The sequence below is a fragment of the Camelus dromedarius genome, chromosome 14 (assembly GCF_036321535.1).
Source record: "Camelus dromedarius isolate mCamDro1 chromosome 14, mCamDro1.pat, whole genome shotgun sequence".
Lineage (NCBI taxonomy): Eukaryota > Metazoa > Chordata > Mammalia > Artiodactyla > Camelidae > Camelus > Camelus dromedarius.
The window spans coordinates 39633027-39650784 of record NC_087449.1 but is presented as its reverse complement, the minus strand read 5'-3'; the positions used below and the strand labels follow the sequence as shown (position 1 = coordinate 39650784).

The 17758-nt window shown below is 39.6% G+C and overlaps 1 protein-coding gene across 9 annotated transcripts in view; it reads left to right on the top strand.

Moving 5' to 3' along the window:
- ST3GAL3 (ST3 beta-galactoside alpha-2,3-sialyltransferase 3) overlaps positions 1-17758 on the top strand; it is a 185316-nt gene that overhangs the window by 59041 nt on the left and 108517 nt on the right. For 6 of the 9 annotated variants that reach the window (XR_010383863.1, XR_004140935.2, XM_031465606.2 and 3 more), the window contains exon 3: positions 17535-17582. The exons of the other annotated variants lie outside the window; for them this stretch is intronic. Coding sequence is in view for 4 of the 6 variants with exons in the window: in XM_031465606.2 (XP_031321466.2) it covers positions 17535-17582 (48 nt within the window). In the remaining 2 variants the exon portion in view is untranslated. The remainder of the gene's footprint in view (positions 1-17534; positions 17583-17758) is intronic. 9 annotated transcript variants of the gene reach the window in all.

The window sequence follows — 17758 nt, the reverse complement described above, 5'->3', positions numbered from 1 at the left end:
TCAACTTTAATAATATAATAACCAGTGATTTTACCAGCAGAAGTGAGCTTATTTGGGAACAGCAGAGAAATCGCAATTCAGGTACTGTAAACTGTGGTGAACCATAAGCAAATTCAAAGAACGAGAAAGGAGAACTTTTATAGGGAAACAGAGGTGGGAATTGGGAGGGGCTGGAATAACCAGAGAGTTCATTGGAGGAAGCTGGGAGTCCAGAGTATGGAGGCTTCTCATTGGTTGGACTGCTGCAGTCTCTGATTGGCTGGGCTGTCCTGGGGTGGAGAGAAGTTTTCTACTTCCTTTTGGATAGTAAAGTAGACGTACCTTTCTGTTGGAGATCTGGCATATGTCTCTTCCTGTTTGGAGTAATTGAAGATATGTGACAGGGTGTGAGAGCTCCCCCTACAGGCCTGTTCTGACTCCAGTTTTAGCTGAGATTTCCTTAATTAATTACACATTTCCACCATTTGATTAAGATCATCCCTTGAAAGCATTGCTGATCAAGAGTCAGAATCTCCACATGTAGTAGTTTGCCTCTCAACCTTCCTTGGTTGTCATGTTCTTTGTTGGAGGGAAAGTACACAAATTAGAAACCTCCTCACAAGACCACATTTGAGTAACAAGGAAAGGTAGTAAGTATGGAAACTTCTCAAAAGTTTCTTATTAAAAGTCCATATTTAGTCAAGGTAAGTGCTGTAAATTGTTCTTAAGCACTGGACTGGCATCATCTTACTAGACATGTCATTTTTTCAGAGATTTGACAAGCAGTAGGTGCAGAACTTAACAAATATACAGAGCCGAATTTAAAACAGCATAATAAACCCAGTGTGCAAGATAATTCTAAACCAGAAGCCCAAACCTGATGGTAGCCAGTTGAATAAATCAAAAGATAAATGGGTTGACAGGCAAAATTTGGGGTAACCAATGTGCTTGCTCTTTAATTTTATGCAACTGGGTCTCTACTTCCCCAGAGGCATTTATCCACATGCAACAAGAGGTGTTTGCTGTTGCACAGATGCCTCCTTGTTCAGGAAGTAAGTAATCAAGGGCTGTGTGGCAATCCACAACCACCTTGGCCAAGGAGCTAATTGAACACTGCTGAGCTGAAACTGCATTGGCTATGGAGTTAGCTAACTCCTAACGTCAAGGAGAGATTCCTGATTATGTGTTCATTGGTGCTCACTTCAGTCCATGGGAAGAAAGCGCTCCCTACAGAGGCAAAACTAGAATCTTGTATGCTTCCTGGAAGTTCTCGCTTAAGGTGTTTTTAAAGCTCTAATGGGATGGACCAATGAGAGGCTTCTGTTTGGCTATGAAGGGAGAACAAGACAGTGAATATAGCAAGGGTGCACCATCCTTGTGTTCTCCAGTTATCAAGGCAATGAGTTGTCCAGGCATAAAGGCCATTCCCAAACTTCCACATATGAAGGCATAACCAGGGGTGTAATAAGGCCCCCTCATAAATGATAGTGTCTATAGAGTCATTTGTTGGCATAAAGGCATTAGCATTACTTAACTAAGGCTTGTACATAAGGTTATTACACACCAAGAGATTACCTATACGTATAGATGTGTCAGTGAGTTTACAAATGACGTGACTAACACTGGCAACTCTACAGAACCTTTCATACAGATATTTAAAGATCTTGTTTTCACATCCCAGGGTTGGGTCAAATTGAAGCAAGGAATAAGTTTAGGCAGGCTTAGCACACTGACTCTATAAAATTGGCCCATGGAACAATTTGGACAGACAACAGCATCTGGAACCCCAGTGAAATTACTTATAGGATGAACCAAAGGGTCATCTTGAATGGACTGATGTTTCCAACGGCAAATCCAGAAATCAGACAGGTTTCCCCTTTTCACAAGGGATTGAGAAATATACAGACAAGGGCATTGTCCTTCCGTGGAAAGGAGGAAGAAAGCATGGTGAGGGACAGTATTGAAAGAAAGGTACACGGGCTTGGTCTGGACAATCTTGGGAAAGCTTTCAGCCTCTGATACTGTCTGCTTCAGATCCTAGTGAGTTTTATTTTCAGGTCACCAGATGGTCCATTTGGGGTTCAGTTGCCTCTTTAAGTACAACATGTGGATCCAGAAATCTACTCCTTGGAGTTTGGTGGCAAAAGGATTAGTTAACAGTACCTGATATGGGCCCTTCCAGGGAGGCTGGAGAGAGTTCTTTTGAAGGTGCCTCTTCTAGTACACAAAATCTCCAGGTTGTAGAGTGTGATGTTTGGGGTCTTTGTCTCCTGTGAATGTGCTGTGAACAGGGTGCTCTACTAGAGCATCGCGATTATTTTTAATATATGTAATTAGGCCTTTACAGAAGTATGTCTCTTTATCAGTTGCAGATTGAAAGGAGCAGGAGCCAAGTGCATTGGGCATCCTGTTACAAGAACAGACTCCCATCAAACCCATGCAAATATATACACTGCCATGAAAAAACGAGAATATTTAGTAAGTTTCAGGACTTTTGGAGAGCCAGGTGTGGAGAAAAGGATAAATGCTTCAATCTTTGTTGTGAACATACACTTTATTAAATACTGTAAGTTTAGATAGCCTTAAAAGGAGAGGAGGGAAAGAGTCCCTTTACCACTAGGAAAAAAAACATTAAAGCAATCAGTTTTCCATTACTTTTAGAATTCCTTACCCAGTTCAGTCTTATGATCTAAAGTTATCAAAACCCTGAATTCCAAAGTACCTGTCAGAGTTTTTTACATGAATCTCTTTAAAGATGAAATGTATTTGCAAAGCATTAGAGTAAAGCAATAACTGCCTATAAGTGGCAAAAAGACTTGAAAATACCCATTATTAAATATCTAATGAGAGTCTATTATAACAGGATTGACAAGGGGTTCCATTAATTTCTGTGACATACATTTTAAAATTATGACTAATAACATTATAATCAGGACACCTTAGAATTTCAGGAATTTTATACAATTTCAGAACACTTTTATTAACATATACCTATTACAAATATAAGGCTCAAAGTTTTAGTATTCCTTCTTATTTGACAAATGTCTGATATAATCAAACATATCAAAGAAGCCTGATGAGTTTAACATTTTACTAGATGAGAGAAAAATCCTTTGAGGTTTTGCAGGGGCCCTGTGGAGTAAGAGCCCAGAGCTAGTTCAAGGTTGGAGAAACTTCATTTAGAACCTGATTTTTGGGAAGTTTGTAAAAAAACATCAAAAGATTTTGGACATTTGATCAAACAGGATCATAGATTATTATGAAATGATACTTAATTATCTATTTGATCAAAGTAATAATAACTAACAGATTACAGAGGCAAATATAAAAGGTTACATAGTTGTAAGCAAACCTTAACTCTTTTAATATTAAGAAGATTCAATTTTCTTAAGTAATTAGAGGCCAGATTAAGACAACATGAAGCACAGGGAAGAATTTTGGTAAAACACAAATCTGTGTTTTCTAAGCAAATTACTTACAGGTAAGGAAAAACCTTTCACTATCTCTTATCAGGAGCAGACCAATAGTTCAAAAAAACTTTGATCTTTTAACAGACATAAAAACCAAATTCTAGTTTTGGACCAGTGTACTTTTGACATTAAAAATGAGTTTACATTTTAAAATATATTCGGTTTAATCCTAGCCAGCTTGATCACACAAAAGTTCCTTCTTTCAAAAATTCTTTTTCCATAAATCTTCTACAGCTTACTATTTCCATTCAACCTTGTCCTGTTTTTCCTCTTCCCCGCTCTGAAACATTCAGTGTCACTTTAGGATAAAGTTACTTTCTTTTCCTCAACAAAATGCATTTCCATTCCTCTACCTTTCCTTGCCCAAAACACGTATCTTACTTTTCTTATATACATAGTTGTTTCCCCTTATTATTTCTGATAGCTCTAAGCAATTGTGAATGGCTCGTTACAAATTTATGAATACACTTCATAATTCTTAAAAGCGTATTTCCCTCATAGGAAATTTTCCAATGTGGCATGTTTACCAATAGACTCAAATATCTTTAGTTCTTTTGTAAGGGAAGCCAAAAGTAGATGAACCTATTTTAAGTAATATTTCAGTATTTTATCTTATCTGAGAATGAGCTAGATATTTAAATGACTACCCATTATTTAATTTAGCAAAACTGTAAGGTTTCAGGATACCAAAAAGATTTGGGGAAGCTATTTAAAAGGCTTACCTAGAAACTTATATGTTATCCACATCCTTTCAATTCACTTGTTCTCAGCAGTTATATTTAGAACACTCATGAAAAATTTTATCATGCCAAGTATTTTTCTTGCTGACCAATTTTGTAACAAAGATAACATGAATTTCTCTGGCCAATAAACCAGGTAGAATAAAAATTGTATGCCTACATTATTTTCAGCACTGATAACTCCAAAGACATGCCTGTTTTAATTAAACCATCAACCCCAAACTAGCTTTCAAAACCAGATCACATAAATTCAGAAAGCACCTTGGCCAATCTCAGTTATATTTTAATTCATATAAGTGCTTGTTTGTTTTTAAACAAATTAAATAAAGCTCTTTTACAAATTAATTTTAACAATACCATCCAGAGGTAGAAAAGAAAAAACAATACCATGCATCTACAACACACATATACATACATATATAGATACACATCAGCATACAGACAGATGCAAATAGGGACCTTATAGTTTTATTTAAAATTTTAGTGATGTCTCAGGTACAGTAATACCTCAAAAAGAATAGTTTGATCCAAATTGTGTTCCTGGCTTATTGTAAGGATCATTTTAGAGCTGTTTTTAGAATTAATTTGTCTTTCAGAAAGTTCTGCATACCAATCAAAGAAGGCAATCTGTTGTCTCGTGAGTGGTTTGGAATTCTCTCTTTTAAGGGTGCCCCTCAAGGTGGACTTATTTAAAACAAAGGTTGAACCTTTTGAACAGGATGGGTGACTTACCAAAAAGCTTCACAAACAGGCAGACACAGAAAGCAAATTTTCTCCTAGGAGTTTTGAAGTCTGTCTATTATCACAAATCTAGGGCAATTGCTGTTTAAATCTTTCCTTTTAGTTGTTTATTTGCTCCAGTTGACTTACAAACAGTAATTAGGAGTTTAGCATTTGGATCCTCAGAGGGTCTAACTTTAGAGGAGCAGGTTTTTGCAGAGGAGGAGAAAGGAAGATAGCATCAGGGACAGGGTCTGAGCACAAGCTGGCTGCCAGGGCCGAGTCTGAGACAAAGCAGGTGGAGAAGACACACAACATGGTGCCCAAGACAGAGCAGTTGGGGGAAGGGGACACAAAGAGCTTGACTTTGGAAGCTGTTTTGTTCTTTTCTAGTGTTTTTGTTTTTGTTTGAGGCGGGGTTATTTCAACCAATTTAGAAACGGAATCTTGCAGAAAGGAAATTTTAGAGTTTTGTACACATTTTGGAGCTTCCAGGTATCAGTGAAAATAAATACACCATTTGTTTTGTTTCATTTTAGAACTGTGGTCCTCCAATTTAATCTTAAGAAAAATGAGTTTGGGGAGATTAAAAGTTCCCTTTAATGGCCACTGTAATTTCAGATTACTTTAGTTCATTTGGCCAACTTAGTTAAAAATGCACATGTCGGGGTTCCATAGGTTTTAAGCATGAACCAGCCAGAGTCCCCATAAAAGGGCTGCCCTCAGAGCATTTAGATGATCAAGATCCCATTTCCCTAAATTCTTCCAGAAACCCAAGAAAGTTGATAGAGTCCTAGCCCAGACTGCAAAAGGAATAAGGCAAACTCTTAGTTCCCAGTTAGCTCAATCCTCAAAAGAGAACCTAGCTACCGCGTGCTCCAGAAGACAACTTGAGTACTCATTAAGGACAAAGCCTCGAACCAGAAAGGACAAAGCCTTTCCTCTGAAAGGAGAAAGCCTTTCCAGATCTTGAGTAAAATTGAAGACCTCAAAATACAAAAAGAGCAGAGCTCAGAATTTGAGAGGAGACTCACCAAATTGAAAGCAGGCAGCGACTCAGGGAAGCCATGAGTACAAGGGTCTCAGTACAGGTACCTCGCTTGATTCCAGGAGCCATCATCTCTCAGGGTTTGCTTCCTTTGGACCCCACTTCTGACACCAAATATGTCAACTTTAGAAATATAATAGCTCGATATTTTACCAGCAAAAGTGCATTTATTTGGGAGTACCAGAAAAATTGCTGTTTGGGTAGTGCAAATTATGGCAAATCATAGGTAAATCCAGAGCACAAGGAAGGATAACGTGCTTGTATAGGGAAGTGAGGGGGAAGTGGGGTTTGAAGGGTCTGTGATAACCAAAGAGTCCATTGGAGGAAGCTGGGAGTCCAGAGTTGACAGGTTTCTCATTGGTTGGACTGCTGCAGTCTCTGATTGGCTGGGCTGTCCTGGAGTGGAGAGAAGTTTTCTTCTTCCTTCTGAGAGTAAAGTAGAGGCACCTCTCTGTTGGAGATCTGGTGTGTGTCTTCCTGTTTGGAATAATTGAGGATGCGTGGCAGGGTGTGAGAGCTTTCCCTATAGACCTGTCCTAACTCTAGTTTTACCTGAAATCTGTATTCACAATCCATTCATCATGATGGACATTGAGGTTGCTTCCACTTTTTGGCAATTGTGAATAATATTGCTGTAAACATGCATGTTCAAGTTTTTGTGTGGACATGAAATTTTCATTTCTCTTGGGTATATGTATACCTAGCAGTGGAATTGCTGAGTCATATGGCGACTCTGTACTTAATGTATTAAGGAATACCCAGGCTATTTTTCCAAAGCTGCTTTACCCTTTACATTCCCATTAGTAATGTATTCCCTTTCTGCCCATGCCTTCCACTCTTAGTACTTAAGAGGAATGATGGTGATATCAACCAATTACAACTTTTCATTTCTCAGTTGTGGTACTAAGAGATATATATCCTTTCTTTGCAAATAGAAATAATGCAAAGTAATGGATATACAATTTTTCTTTTCATGACAAAATGTAAAAACTTAACTGAGCAACCTTTCATCTTATTCCTTCCGTTTGTCTTAACTAAGTTATCTCTTGGTAGTGGAATGGTACCGTACTCTTGATGACAGCCTATCAATTACCTCTTTTTTTCCAGGTGAAGGAAAGAATGTCATATGGCAGATTGACTCATCCTGTCCAAAGGACTCTGGCATATGTGAATATTGCAGGCCCTGTTCTCATGGAGATTCATACCTTTTTTCAATATTTGGATTTTTAAAATTATTTAGATTTGAAAGGAAATCCCAAGCATCATGTCGTTTTACTCATAAATATTTCTGTATGCATCTCTAACAGATAAGAACATTTGAAAATATAGCCATTAAAATAAAACAAAAATAAATAAGTGGGACCTAATTAAACTTATTTTTAATTAAACTTAAAAGCTTTTGCACAGCAAAGAAAACCAGAAGCAAAACAGTAAGACAATATACAGAATGGGAGAAAATATTTGCAAATGATATGACCAGCAAGGGATTAATTTCCAAAATATACAAACAGCTTATACAGCTAAATATTTTTTTAAAAACCCAATCAAAAAATGAGCAGAAGATCTAAATAGACATTTCTCCAAAGAAGACATACAGATGGCCAACAGGCACATGAAAAGATGCTCAGTATCACTGATTGTTAGAGAAATGCAAATCAAAACTATAATGAAGTGACACCACACACCAGTCAGAATGGCCATCATCAAAAAGTCTACAAATAATAAATGCTGGAGAGGATGTGGAGAAAAGAAACCCTCCACACTGTTGGTAGGAATGTAAATTGGTGCAGCCACTATGGAGAACAGTATGGAGGTTCCTTAGAAAACTAAAAAGCTAAAAATAGAGTTACTATATGATCTAGCAATTCCTGTATACCCAGAGAAAACTCTAATTCAAAAAGATACATATAGCCCAGTAGCCCAACATTCATAGCAGCACTATTTACAATAGCCAAGACATGGAAGCAGCCTAAATGCCCATCAATAGATGAATGGATAAAGAAGCTATACACACACACACACACACACACACACACACACGAATATTACTCAGCCATAAAAAGGAATGAAATAATGCCATTTGCGGCAACATAGATGGACCTAGAGATTATCATACTAAGTGAAGTAAGTCAGACAGAAAAAGGCAAATACCATATGATATCGCTTATATGTGGAATCCAAAAAAAAAAAAAAAGATACAAATGAACTTATTTACAAAACAGAAATAGACTCACAGACATAGAAAACAAACTTATGGTACCCAAGGAGAAGGGGAGGGAGAGATAAATTGGAATTCTGGGATTAGCACAGCTTCTAATAATTTCCTGATAAAGGATGCATGAGAGGTAAATTTCTGAGACCTTGCCTGTGTAAGAGTGTCTTAATTCTAATCTTGTACTTAATTGATAGTTTGGCTGGGTATACAATTCTTGGTTGGAAATTATTTTCCCTCAGAATTTTAAAGATATTGCCTCAATGTATTTTAGGCTTTCAGTGTTTTTCTTGAGGGGTCTTATGCTGCTCAGATTTTTAAAACCTGTTTGTCGTTCTCTCTGAAAATTTGAGTATTCTGAAATTTCATGATGATGTACCTTGCTGGAGGGCTATTTTCATCTTGTGCTGTACACTCAGAGGGCCCTTTTGGGCTCAAAAAACTCAAATTCTTTAGTTATGGGGAAATTTTATTGAATTATTTCTTTGACTATTTTCTCCCTTCCATTTAAATTTTGTTTTCTTTTCATAGAACTCCCATAATTCAGTTGTCATGTTTCCTAGACTGGTCCTCTAATTGTTTAAGGAAACCTTTTGTCTTCTGTTTTCTATCTTTATCTTTTTTGCTGTATTCTGAAAGATTTTCTCAACTTATTTTTTAATCCTTTTTATTTCTGCTATCATGTTTTTAGTTTTCAAGTTATTCTTTTGTTTTTATTTACTAAATGTACCTTTAAAAATGATTATCTGTTTTGTAAACAAAATATCTTCCCTCTGAGGATTTTAATGATTTTATTCCTGAGTTTTCACCTTCATGTGTATTTTCTATTTTTCTGCATTGTGATCATTTTTCACTTGTTTTGGTCTCTGTCTTTATTTTAGATGCTTTCCTCTAATGCCTTGTTGTTGGTTGTCAGCCCATACTGCAGAGTGTGCTGTCTTGTTTTTAGTATTGTCTTCTCTCCTACTTCTAGTGGTACTGGTGGGGCCAGTGGTTGAGGCTTTGGGGAGTGTGGTGGTGTATTTGAGGTCATATTTCAGCTTTCCCCACTGCTAGTAGTATAGGATTCACCTTTCCTAGTTTTGCTGAGTAAGTTCCACTGGTTTATTTGCTTTTCCAAAACTTTTGTTGCTGATGTCTCCTCTCCTATTTTCTTGTTATTGTGTATTTCTGATTTACAAGAAATAAACAACCTTTTCTGTCATTTTGAGGGGCTTGGAAGAGAGCGGAGGCATGTGTGGAATCTAAATCAGAGTTCAGCAAATTCTGGTTCCTGCACCAAACCCATCCCTTTCCTATTTCCAGGGCACCACGACTAAAACTTTCCCAGGCACCTGAAGTTCCAGACTTCATCCTACCATCTCACTCTCAGTTTCCACACATGCCTAGTATCGTTCCAGCTTCTTCTGTTGCACAAACAGGTGTTTGTAAGCAGTGCCACCCTTCCTCCACCTGCCCCCACCCTCCTAGAGGGCAGTTGGTAGTAGAATTCAAGCTACTCCCAGACTTCCTGGTCTCCCCATGGGTGATTATACCCCAGGGGGTGTCCTGCCTCTGATCCTCAGCCAAGTGCCTTTTGTCTCCTGGATGACATAGCAATTTCTTTCTCAATTTCATGATGACTCAGTTTTTAAAAATAGTCTTTGATGTGTCAAAGCCTTTTTTGAAAGTCTAAACAGGCTGTATTGACTAGTTCCCTTTTAGTAACATGCATTTTACCTCCTGAAAGGAGCCCTAATATATTAATTAGGTATGATTTTACCTTCCTGTAACCACACACCTCTCACTTTCCATGCTTCAGTGCCCCTTCTTCGATGTTCCCTCCCTCCCAGCACAGCCTGTCCTGTAAGGTTACGGCATACCAGCTCCAATACTATCTCCTCCATGTCTTCCCAGGTTCTCCCAGAAAAAAATTCTCCCTCCTGCATCTGAACTCCTGTAGCAACTTCTCTAGAGGCATGGAATACATTTGTATCTTCGTATTATCCTCCTGATAGTTCAGAAACTCTTTTCATGTCAGGGACCATGTCTAATCTTTCCATACAGCCTCTTGAACTTACTAAGACCTCTGTATATGTTTGGTAAGTTAAATTAATTAAATAAATCTAAGGAATACCTTCCTGAAATAAGTCTACTAAATCAACAGCCTCCACTTAATTCATTTACAGCTGAGGCCCTGCAGTCTGATCACTGTACAGAAATTGTTCCCACTGAAGTTACGGATGCCCTCCCAATGAGTGATTCTTCAGTATCTTTGCATCCATCAGCGTCTTCCACCTCTTTGCCACATTTGGATCCTCCTTATAAATAATTCTTACTTCCTCTGGCTTCCTCTGTGCTGCTACTCCTACCTCTGATTATTTCACTGATTTCTCTTCCATATGTCACATCCTTCTAAATCAGTGGTTATGTCTTATTTTCTGTCCTCAGCTTTTTTTTTTCTCTATGTATTGTCATTTACTCTTGTTTGTTTGAGATTGGAGTTGAGAGGGAAGAAATTGAGGGCCTCAGACTAGGGGTTAGAGGAGAACCAGGATCTAAGCAATGGAGAAAGTAGAACATAACACAGGTAGCCACATGGCCACTAAAGTATCAGTTTTGCTGGTGGACTGATAAATCCCCAAAGGTGAGAGCTCGTTCATGAAGCTAGACTGGAGAACACAGCTTAGACCCAAGGACCAAGCAGCGCCTTCTACCTGTCCTGAGATTTAGACCCTGTGGTGCGAGTTGTGCTCGGAGCAGGTCATCAGGGAGGCAGAAAGTGCTCCAGGGTATTAAAAGCATGAGGGCTGGAGGGTAGAGGAGGTGAGCCCACTCAGACTACAGACAGCTCCAAGATACCAAGAGACTTGAAAAGGAGAATCTCAATTATAGGCCAATTCTTAAGGGAACTGAGGAAGTGCTAAGCCCTAAAGTCTCATGGAAAGATGATCCATGGTGTAGCTGACTGCCGCAGAGACTGGCCCTGGAGGAACATTCTGGATCTAAGGTGGCTCTTTAAAGTGTCTTGTTACCCTCAACTGAGGGTCGTGGCTCTTTACTCTGATGCTCTGCCACTAACGTGGGCCCCAAGGCCCGGCATCAAGTCCAGCCCGTGGCCTCCCAGTTTCTGCTCTTCTTTGCTTGTATGCTTGTATCTCCTGCCAACCGCCCCAACTCTCTGCACTTCCCAATCCCAGTCTCCAAAAGGTGGAACTTCTCTGCCTTTTAGATGGCTGATCAGTCTATGAATTGCCTTCTCTTGGGTCAGGTACTCACCTGTGGTCCAGTTGTCAGTGCCCAGAGGAGAGGCAGGGTCCTGTGGCTTAGGTGAAGGCCCCTCCCAGTCAAGCAACAGTCAGTTTCCATTCACCTAAGCCCAGAATGTAAATATAGTCCTCTTTCTTTCGTGTCTCTCACTCATGTCCCAACAGTCACTAGTCCTATAAATGTTCCTTTTTAAACATTATTAGCATCCAACCTTATTTCTTTTGTTTTCTTTTTTTCCCCTATTTTTTCTACCTTTTTTTTTTTCTTTCTTTCTATAATGGAAATCCATCCTTTTTTCTTGGTTTCTGTTGCCACTGCGTTGGTTCAGGCCACTGTCACCTCTCATCTGGAATGTTGCATTCTCCTCTACCAGTCTCTCTCCCCTAACCTACCTGTTACCCTGTTACCAGAACAGTCAGTTTACTTCCCACATAGCAATGAAAGTTTATATTTAAGAATATAAATCAGATCACATTACTCCTTTGGCTTTAAGCAGGGGCTTCTACCTGCTATTGAAATACAGCCACAGACGTCTTCCTGTGGCCTCCGCCATGAGGCCTCCTACAGATCTGGCTCCTGCCCTCCTCTCTGACCTCATTTCCCACCCTCCTTGTGTTCTCCACGCTCTGTATTCCAGCAACACTGGCCTTCTCTCTGTGTCTTAAATATACCAAGATTGCTGTACTTGCCTTCCTTCTACCTGGAGCTCTTCCTCCCTTGGTCTTGTCTTGGCGGGCTCCTGTCTCCAGGTCTCAGCCATATGTCACCTCCTCAGAGAAGCCTTCCCCAAACACCTTGTGTCTAGTATTGCCTGTACTTCCACCCTTGGTCACCATTATGTTGTTGAATATTCTTCATCCCACTTATCAACGTCAGAAATTATTCTGTTCATTGCTTACTTATTTTTTTCAAACTCTCTGACTAAAATATAAATTCCTTGAGAACAGGAACATTCTTGTTCTTTACCATTGTATACCTGAGTCTGGTGCATGGTAGTCACTTAATAAATATGTTAAATTAATGAACAGTGAAATATCTCCCTCATTACCCTTGTATCCATATCTATACATTATACTTAGCCTCCCCCAGCTTTATTGAGACACAATTTACAAATAACATTGTGTAAGTTTAAGGTGTAGGACGTGGTCATTTGAAAAACATATATTGTGAAATGATTGCCACAATAAGGTTAGCCAGCAAATCCATCACCTCACAGAGTTACCTTCTTGTGTGTATGCATGCGCTGAGAACATTTAAGATCTACTCACTTTGGCAGATTTCAGGTATACAGTGCTGTATTGTTACCTATAGAATGCTTGGCTTTATGTGTGTTTTTATTTTACCTGTTAGGTTGCAAGCTACTGGAGGGAAGAGGTTTTTTTGTTCTTTATGTTTTGTTTTCATTCATTCTTACCTCACTAGGGCTTACACATGGCGTCCAGCAGAACACATGCACTGAATGTGTACCATGACAGATAGTACCCAAAAGTGTAGCTGCTTCACTGCGTAATTTGAGTTTTGGAAGCCTCTCCAATGCCTGGAAAGACTGAGCCCCATTCTTCATCCTCCTTTTATATTCTTTTTATCCGCTTCAGAAACCAGACACAGGAAACATCTGACCATAATAAAAGATTTCCAGTAAACTCCAGGTTTCCTCACTGAACAGAGTCATGTGCAGCAATGCTCTGTTGTACTTTGGTCTGGAATTCTGTTTGGTCACTTGTGTAGCACACCACATGGCTGCCTCTGGCCTGGGAGCCAGGAACAGCCGGAGCCCGGGCTGCTTGAAATAAAAATGACACATTTGTGAGCCTGAGAGGGAGAAGCCTTGATATTCTTGCTCTGTTTCTTGCAAAACAAACTTCTCAATTTGTTGAATACTGAATTTTCTCTTTAGCTGTCAAAGTGGTTTATAACTAAAATGATCTTACATCCTTTAGAATAAACACAAAAAAATGAATGGCCAAACTGATTCTCAAATCTCTGCCTTAAATGCTCAAAGCAACATCTGTCAAAACTTATGCAAAACATGGTGTGTGTCACTACCATCCTCCTGAAGCTTCTGCCCTCTCACGTGCATCTTCTGCAGTTTAGGGACTCGTGTTCTCGGGAGCATCCCACTATCACTTGAAATAATATTTGCAAAAACTCTGACTTTTTCCTTCCAGTGAGACTCATTTGTTTGGTGCTCACCCCTTGCACACCCTTATCACACTTTATATTTATTTTAAGTGCCTCTTAACATGTCTGTCTTTCTGGGCTGAAAGGCAAAGACTATGTCCTATGCAGCTCTCTGTCTCTCATGTCTGGCACATAAAAGGCACTTGATCATATTTGTGGGAAGGAAGGAAGAAGAAAAGAATTTTACAGAAGCCAGTCTATTTAGGAATTGATGTAGCTGAGGTATGTTTAAAGTGTCATGAAATATAAGGGTGACCTCAGTAACTAAGTAACTAAGCTGAATAGCTTTTCCACATGTACAGTGAATAACAAAGGAGATCAAGAACCTTCCATCCTTTTGCATTGGTACCAGTGAGCTAGAGGTCAGAAATCCTAGAGCTGCTTTAGAGAGTTCTTTTTTAACTTTTTTTTCCCCCTGATAATACAAGTAATACATGTTCACTGTAGAAATTTTGCAAAAATACAAAGAATAAACATCACCTATAATTCTTTCACCCGGAGACGACCATTGTTAACACTTAATTGTTTTTCTTTCTTTTACTCTTACTGAAGTTTTAGTCTTTTAGTTAACTTTCAGCCTTTTTTCTTTACATTTAGACTGACGAGTTTAATAGAGATTATTTCAGGACTGCTTGTGAGTACAAAGAAGGTAAATTGGAGTTGGGAAAATACTTGTCAACTGCAATAAAAATTTGAGATGCTGTTTTTATTGTTGCCTGTCTGGGCAGTCAAGTCCTCAGAAAGACTTTCCTAATTTTCTCCAGGTGAATGCGCTCTCTCATCTGGAAAGTGCCTAGGGCCCTTTTCTTACTACCCACCCACCTCTGGCCCCTCCGTACTGCTTTGTGGGAGAGCTTTTATCTTCCAGGGGTGGGGCCGGGCTTGAACCTCTGAAGGTACAAGGGTATTTCAAGGTTGACTTGAATTGAATGAGAATCTGTATGCAGAATGGATTTATCCCATCCCCAGTCTGAGAAATATCACTTAGATAACATCACCTTTGAAGGAAAGCAGATATTTACTAGTTTATTCCTTTGTTTAATGAACATGTTGATCATTTTCTGTGTGTCAGACACTGGTCTAGGCAACAAAGCTTCAAAGTGGATAGATGGTCCTTGTCCTCAGGGAACTTGCAGTTTAGTAAGAGAAAAAGAGAAGTAGGCACGGATTATAATGCAGTATAATAAATGCCATTGATGGTGGTACAGTGATGGCCTAAAGAAGAGGAGGGGCAGAACTGATCAGAGAAGGCTTCAAGAAAAGGAGATGATTGCGTTGGGTCTTCATAGAAAAGTGGGAGTTTCTTAATGCAAACACAGAGAAAACAGTACCTCTGATGTCTAAAGACACGAAGGTGCATCTCTCTTTGGAGAAATAGAAATAGAAGTAGTCTGACATATCTGGAACATGAGATATATTTGAGGTGGTAAATGAGCCAAAATGGTAAAGACCTTGAATGTCAGGGTTTGCACTTTATCTTACAGGCTATGGGAAGCCAGAGAAGTATTTAATCAAGAACAAAAACACACTCTGGTGTACTTTTTAGAAAAATTGTGCAGCCGTATAAAGGATGATGAACGTGGGCTAAGCTGGAAACAGGGGTTTGGCTAGAGGACTATGAGAACAGTGCCAGTGAGAAAGGATAAGCAGACTTCCAGAAAAAGCAACTCTACAGCGACAGAAAGTAAATTAGTGGTAGCCTGGGACTAGAGGTGGGAACAGGGCGTGACTGTAAGTGGGCACGAGGGATCTTTTTAGGGTGACAGAAATGTTCAAAAACTACTTATGCTGATGGTTACACAACTCTGTAAATTTTCTGAAAATTATTGAATTATATTTTTTAAATTAGTGAATTTTATAGTATGCGAATTACACATCAATAAAGCTCTTTTAAAAGAGAGAGAAATAGGACTTCTCTTCTGAACAGCAGCATTGAGAGGAGACAGATGTGAGAAACGTTGATAAAGAAGTAAAATTTGTAAGAGTTAGATGTGGATTGGATCTCCTACAAGGTAAGATGGTCAACTATATGATTAGCCAAGTGTCCTAATTATGCTTCTACATTTTTCTGAAAGAAAAAAAAAAATCAACCCTAGCTTTTATTTGGTAGGTTTCAAAGCAAATGGATCTGCCCTTAATTGGCAGTACAGCATCTGCCTTTGGATCTTTATCAAAACCACATCCTCCAGCTCTCTCCAGTTTACCCAGTTCTTAGTAAACAGCTGGTTATGAGAAAAAATGTTTATGAACGGTTGCCTGAAGGAGCTGAGATCCATCCATTTCTCTAGGCACTGTCATCCAGCAAATAGGTATTGCCTGCCAGGTGTTACGCTGGTAACAGAGCTGTGAATAAGGCAGGCAGAGTGTCTGCCTTTACGAAGCTTAGAGTCTAGCAGTGGGGACAGAAGTTACTTATAGTTATGATAATGACTGTGTCAGATTTCCATGTGCGATAAGACAAAATGACATTCTTCTGAGATCTGAAGGATCATGTTGGGGTGGGACACTGCACGGGGTGTAGACACTGGTCCTGTATGCAGCCAGCCAGCATTGCTTTGTAGAGACTGAGCCTTTTTAATGTGATCCCTTTTTAGTCTGGGGTCTCTGGGGTTATCTTGGGCCTTAAATTATCTTGGTGTCATTTATAATGGCTTTTATTGAGCTGTGCATTGGCTTTATGCCATCATTGGTATTGGCTCATGTTGTAAGAAACTGCCATACAGGATTCACAATTACTTGTTACAGCAATGTTGTAGAAGTTACAGTCTTCAACATCATGCAACATCCTCCCTTACTAAGACCCATTAAGAGAAATTTCTTTCTGATCACTGTATAGTATATGCATTTATACTTTGCTCTTCTGGCCGCTCGGAGACGCCCTGTCCCATCTAACTTCGGGTCTCCACGTATAGCATCCTCTCTGCCTGGAATGCCCCATTCCCTTCTTGTCAGGTTTAATCCTTACTTATTCTTCATTATTTGTTCAAGTGTCACTTCTTTAGGGAAGATGTCCCTAACCAACACCTACTCCTCTTCCAAACTAGGTCTAGCTCCTAATAGAAACTTTCTCAGCACTCTTTTCTCTTCTTCTTTACTTAATCCGTTTTTATTTGAAATAACTTGTTGTTTGGTAACTTTTTTCTCTCTTAGACTGATGACAGATCCATGAGGACAGAGACCATGCTGTTTTTTGTTTGCTCCTGGATCTCATAGTCATAGTGTAGTGTCTTGCACTTAGTAGATGCCCAATAAAGATATACTGAATGGTTGAGTGAATGAATGAATGAATGGTGGGCAGTAAATCGTATTCATTTTCCCCTTTTCTTTAGCTGTTTGGGAGCCCCGGCTTCTTTGATTCTATCTGTAGTGTTTGTGTAGGTCCTCATGGCATGCATTTTGTGCACTAACAGTCCCCTGACTGTATTTTTCCTTTCTTTGATTTCTTCACTTTTAAAATTCCAGTGCATACTGTAAATTCCTATAGGTCACTTTATGCCTTTTGGGGGAAGAAATAATAAACTGGGTGTATGAGCAGGAAGAGAAAGGGAGGAGCCCAAGGGAAATACTAGTGCCTTTAACCAGATGCAGGAGGGAAGTTTCCTTTTTGCTTTGTTTTCATTTTGTGTTCACTGTGAGAAGGAAAAAGAAGTAAATGTGTCCCATAATTTGGCAGGAAATGCCTCTGAAGATTTTGGGGCCTGTCTCTGCCCTGAGATGTTCCTCCCAGTGGCACGAGGCTGGGGGCTGGGCACGGCAGGGCCTCTTGGCCCAGTGGACGGGTGGGCATGGACCTGTGGAGACTGTCTATGCAGCTGAGTCCCATTCCAGTTTGCCTTTCCTTGGGGGAGGGTTTGGGCAGCCCCAGTGGGAGTTCTTTTGTCTGTTGTTTTACTATAAGAAGGGGAAAGAAATGAACTTGTCCTCTTGTATTGCAGATTCAATGGTTCTTTCCTTTGACTCCGCTGGACAAACACTAGGCTCAGGTACCAATCCCTCTCTACCATCCTTTCAGCCCCCAGCACTGGCCGCATTTGAAGTGGAGCCTAATGAGGTGGGGGAGGGGGTGTCTGGGGAGGGCACTGGAGTATCTCAGTATTGTGGGAAAATCTCAAGAAGCTTTTCTAGAGACCTGTGGTCTGGGAAGCAGCAGGAGGACGCA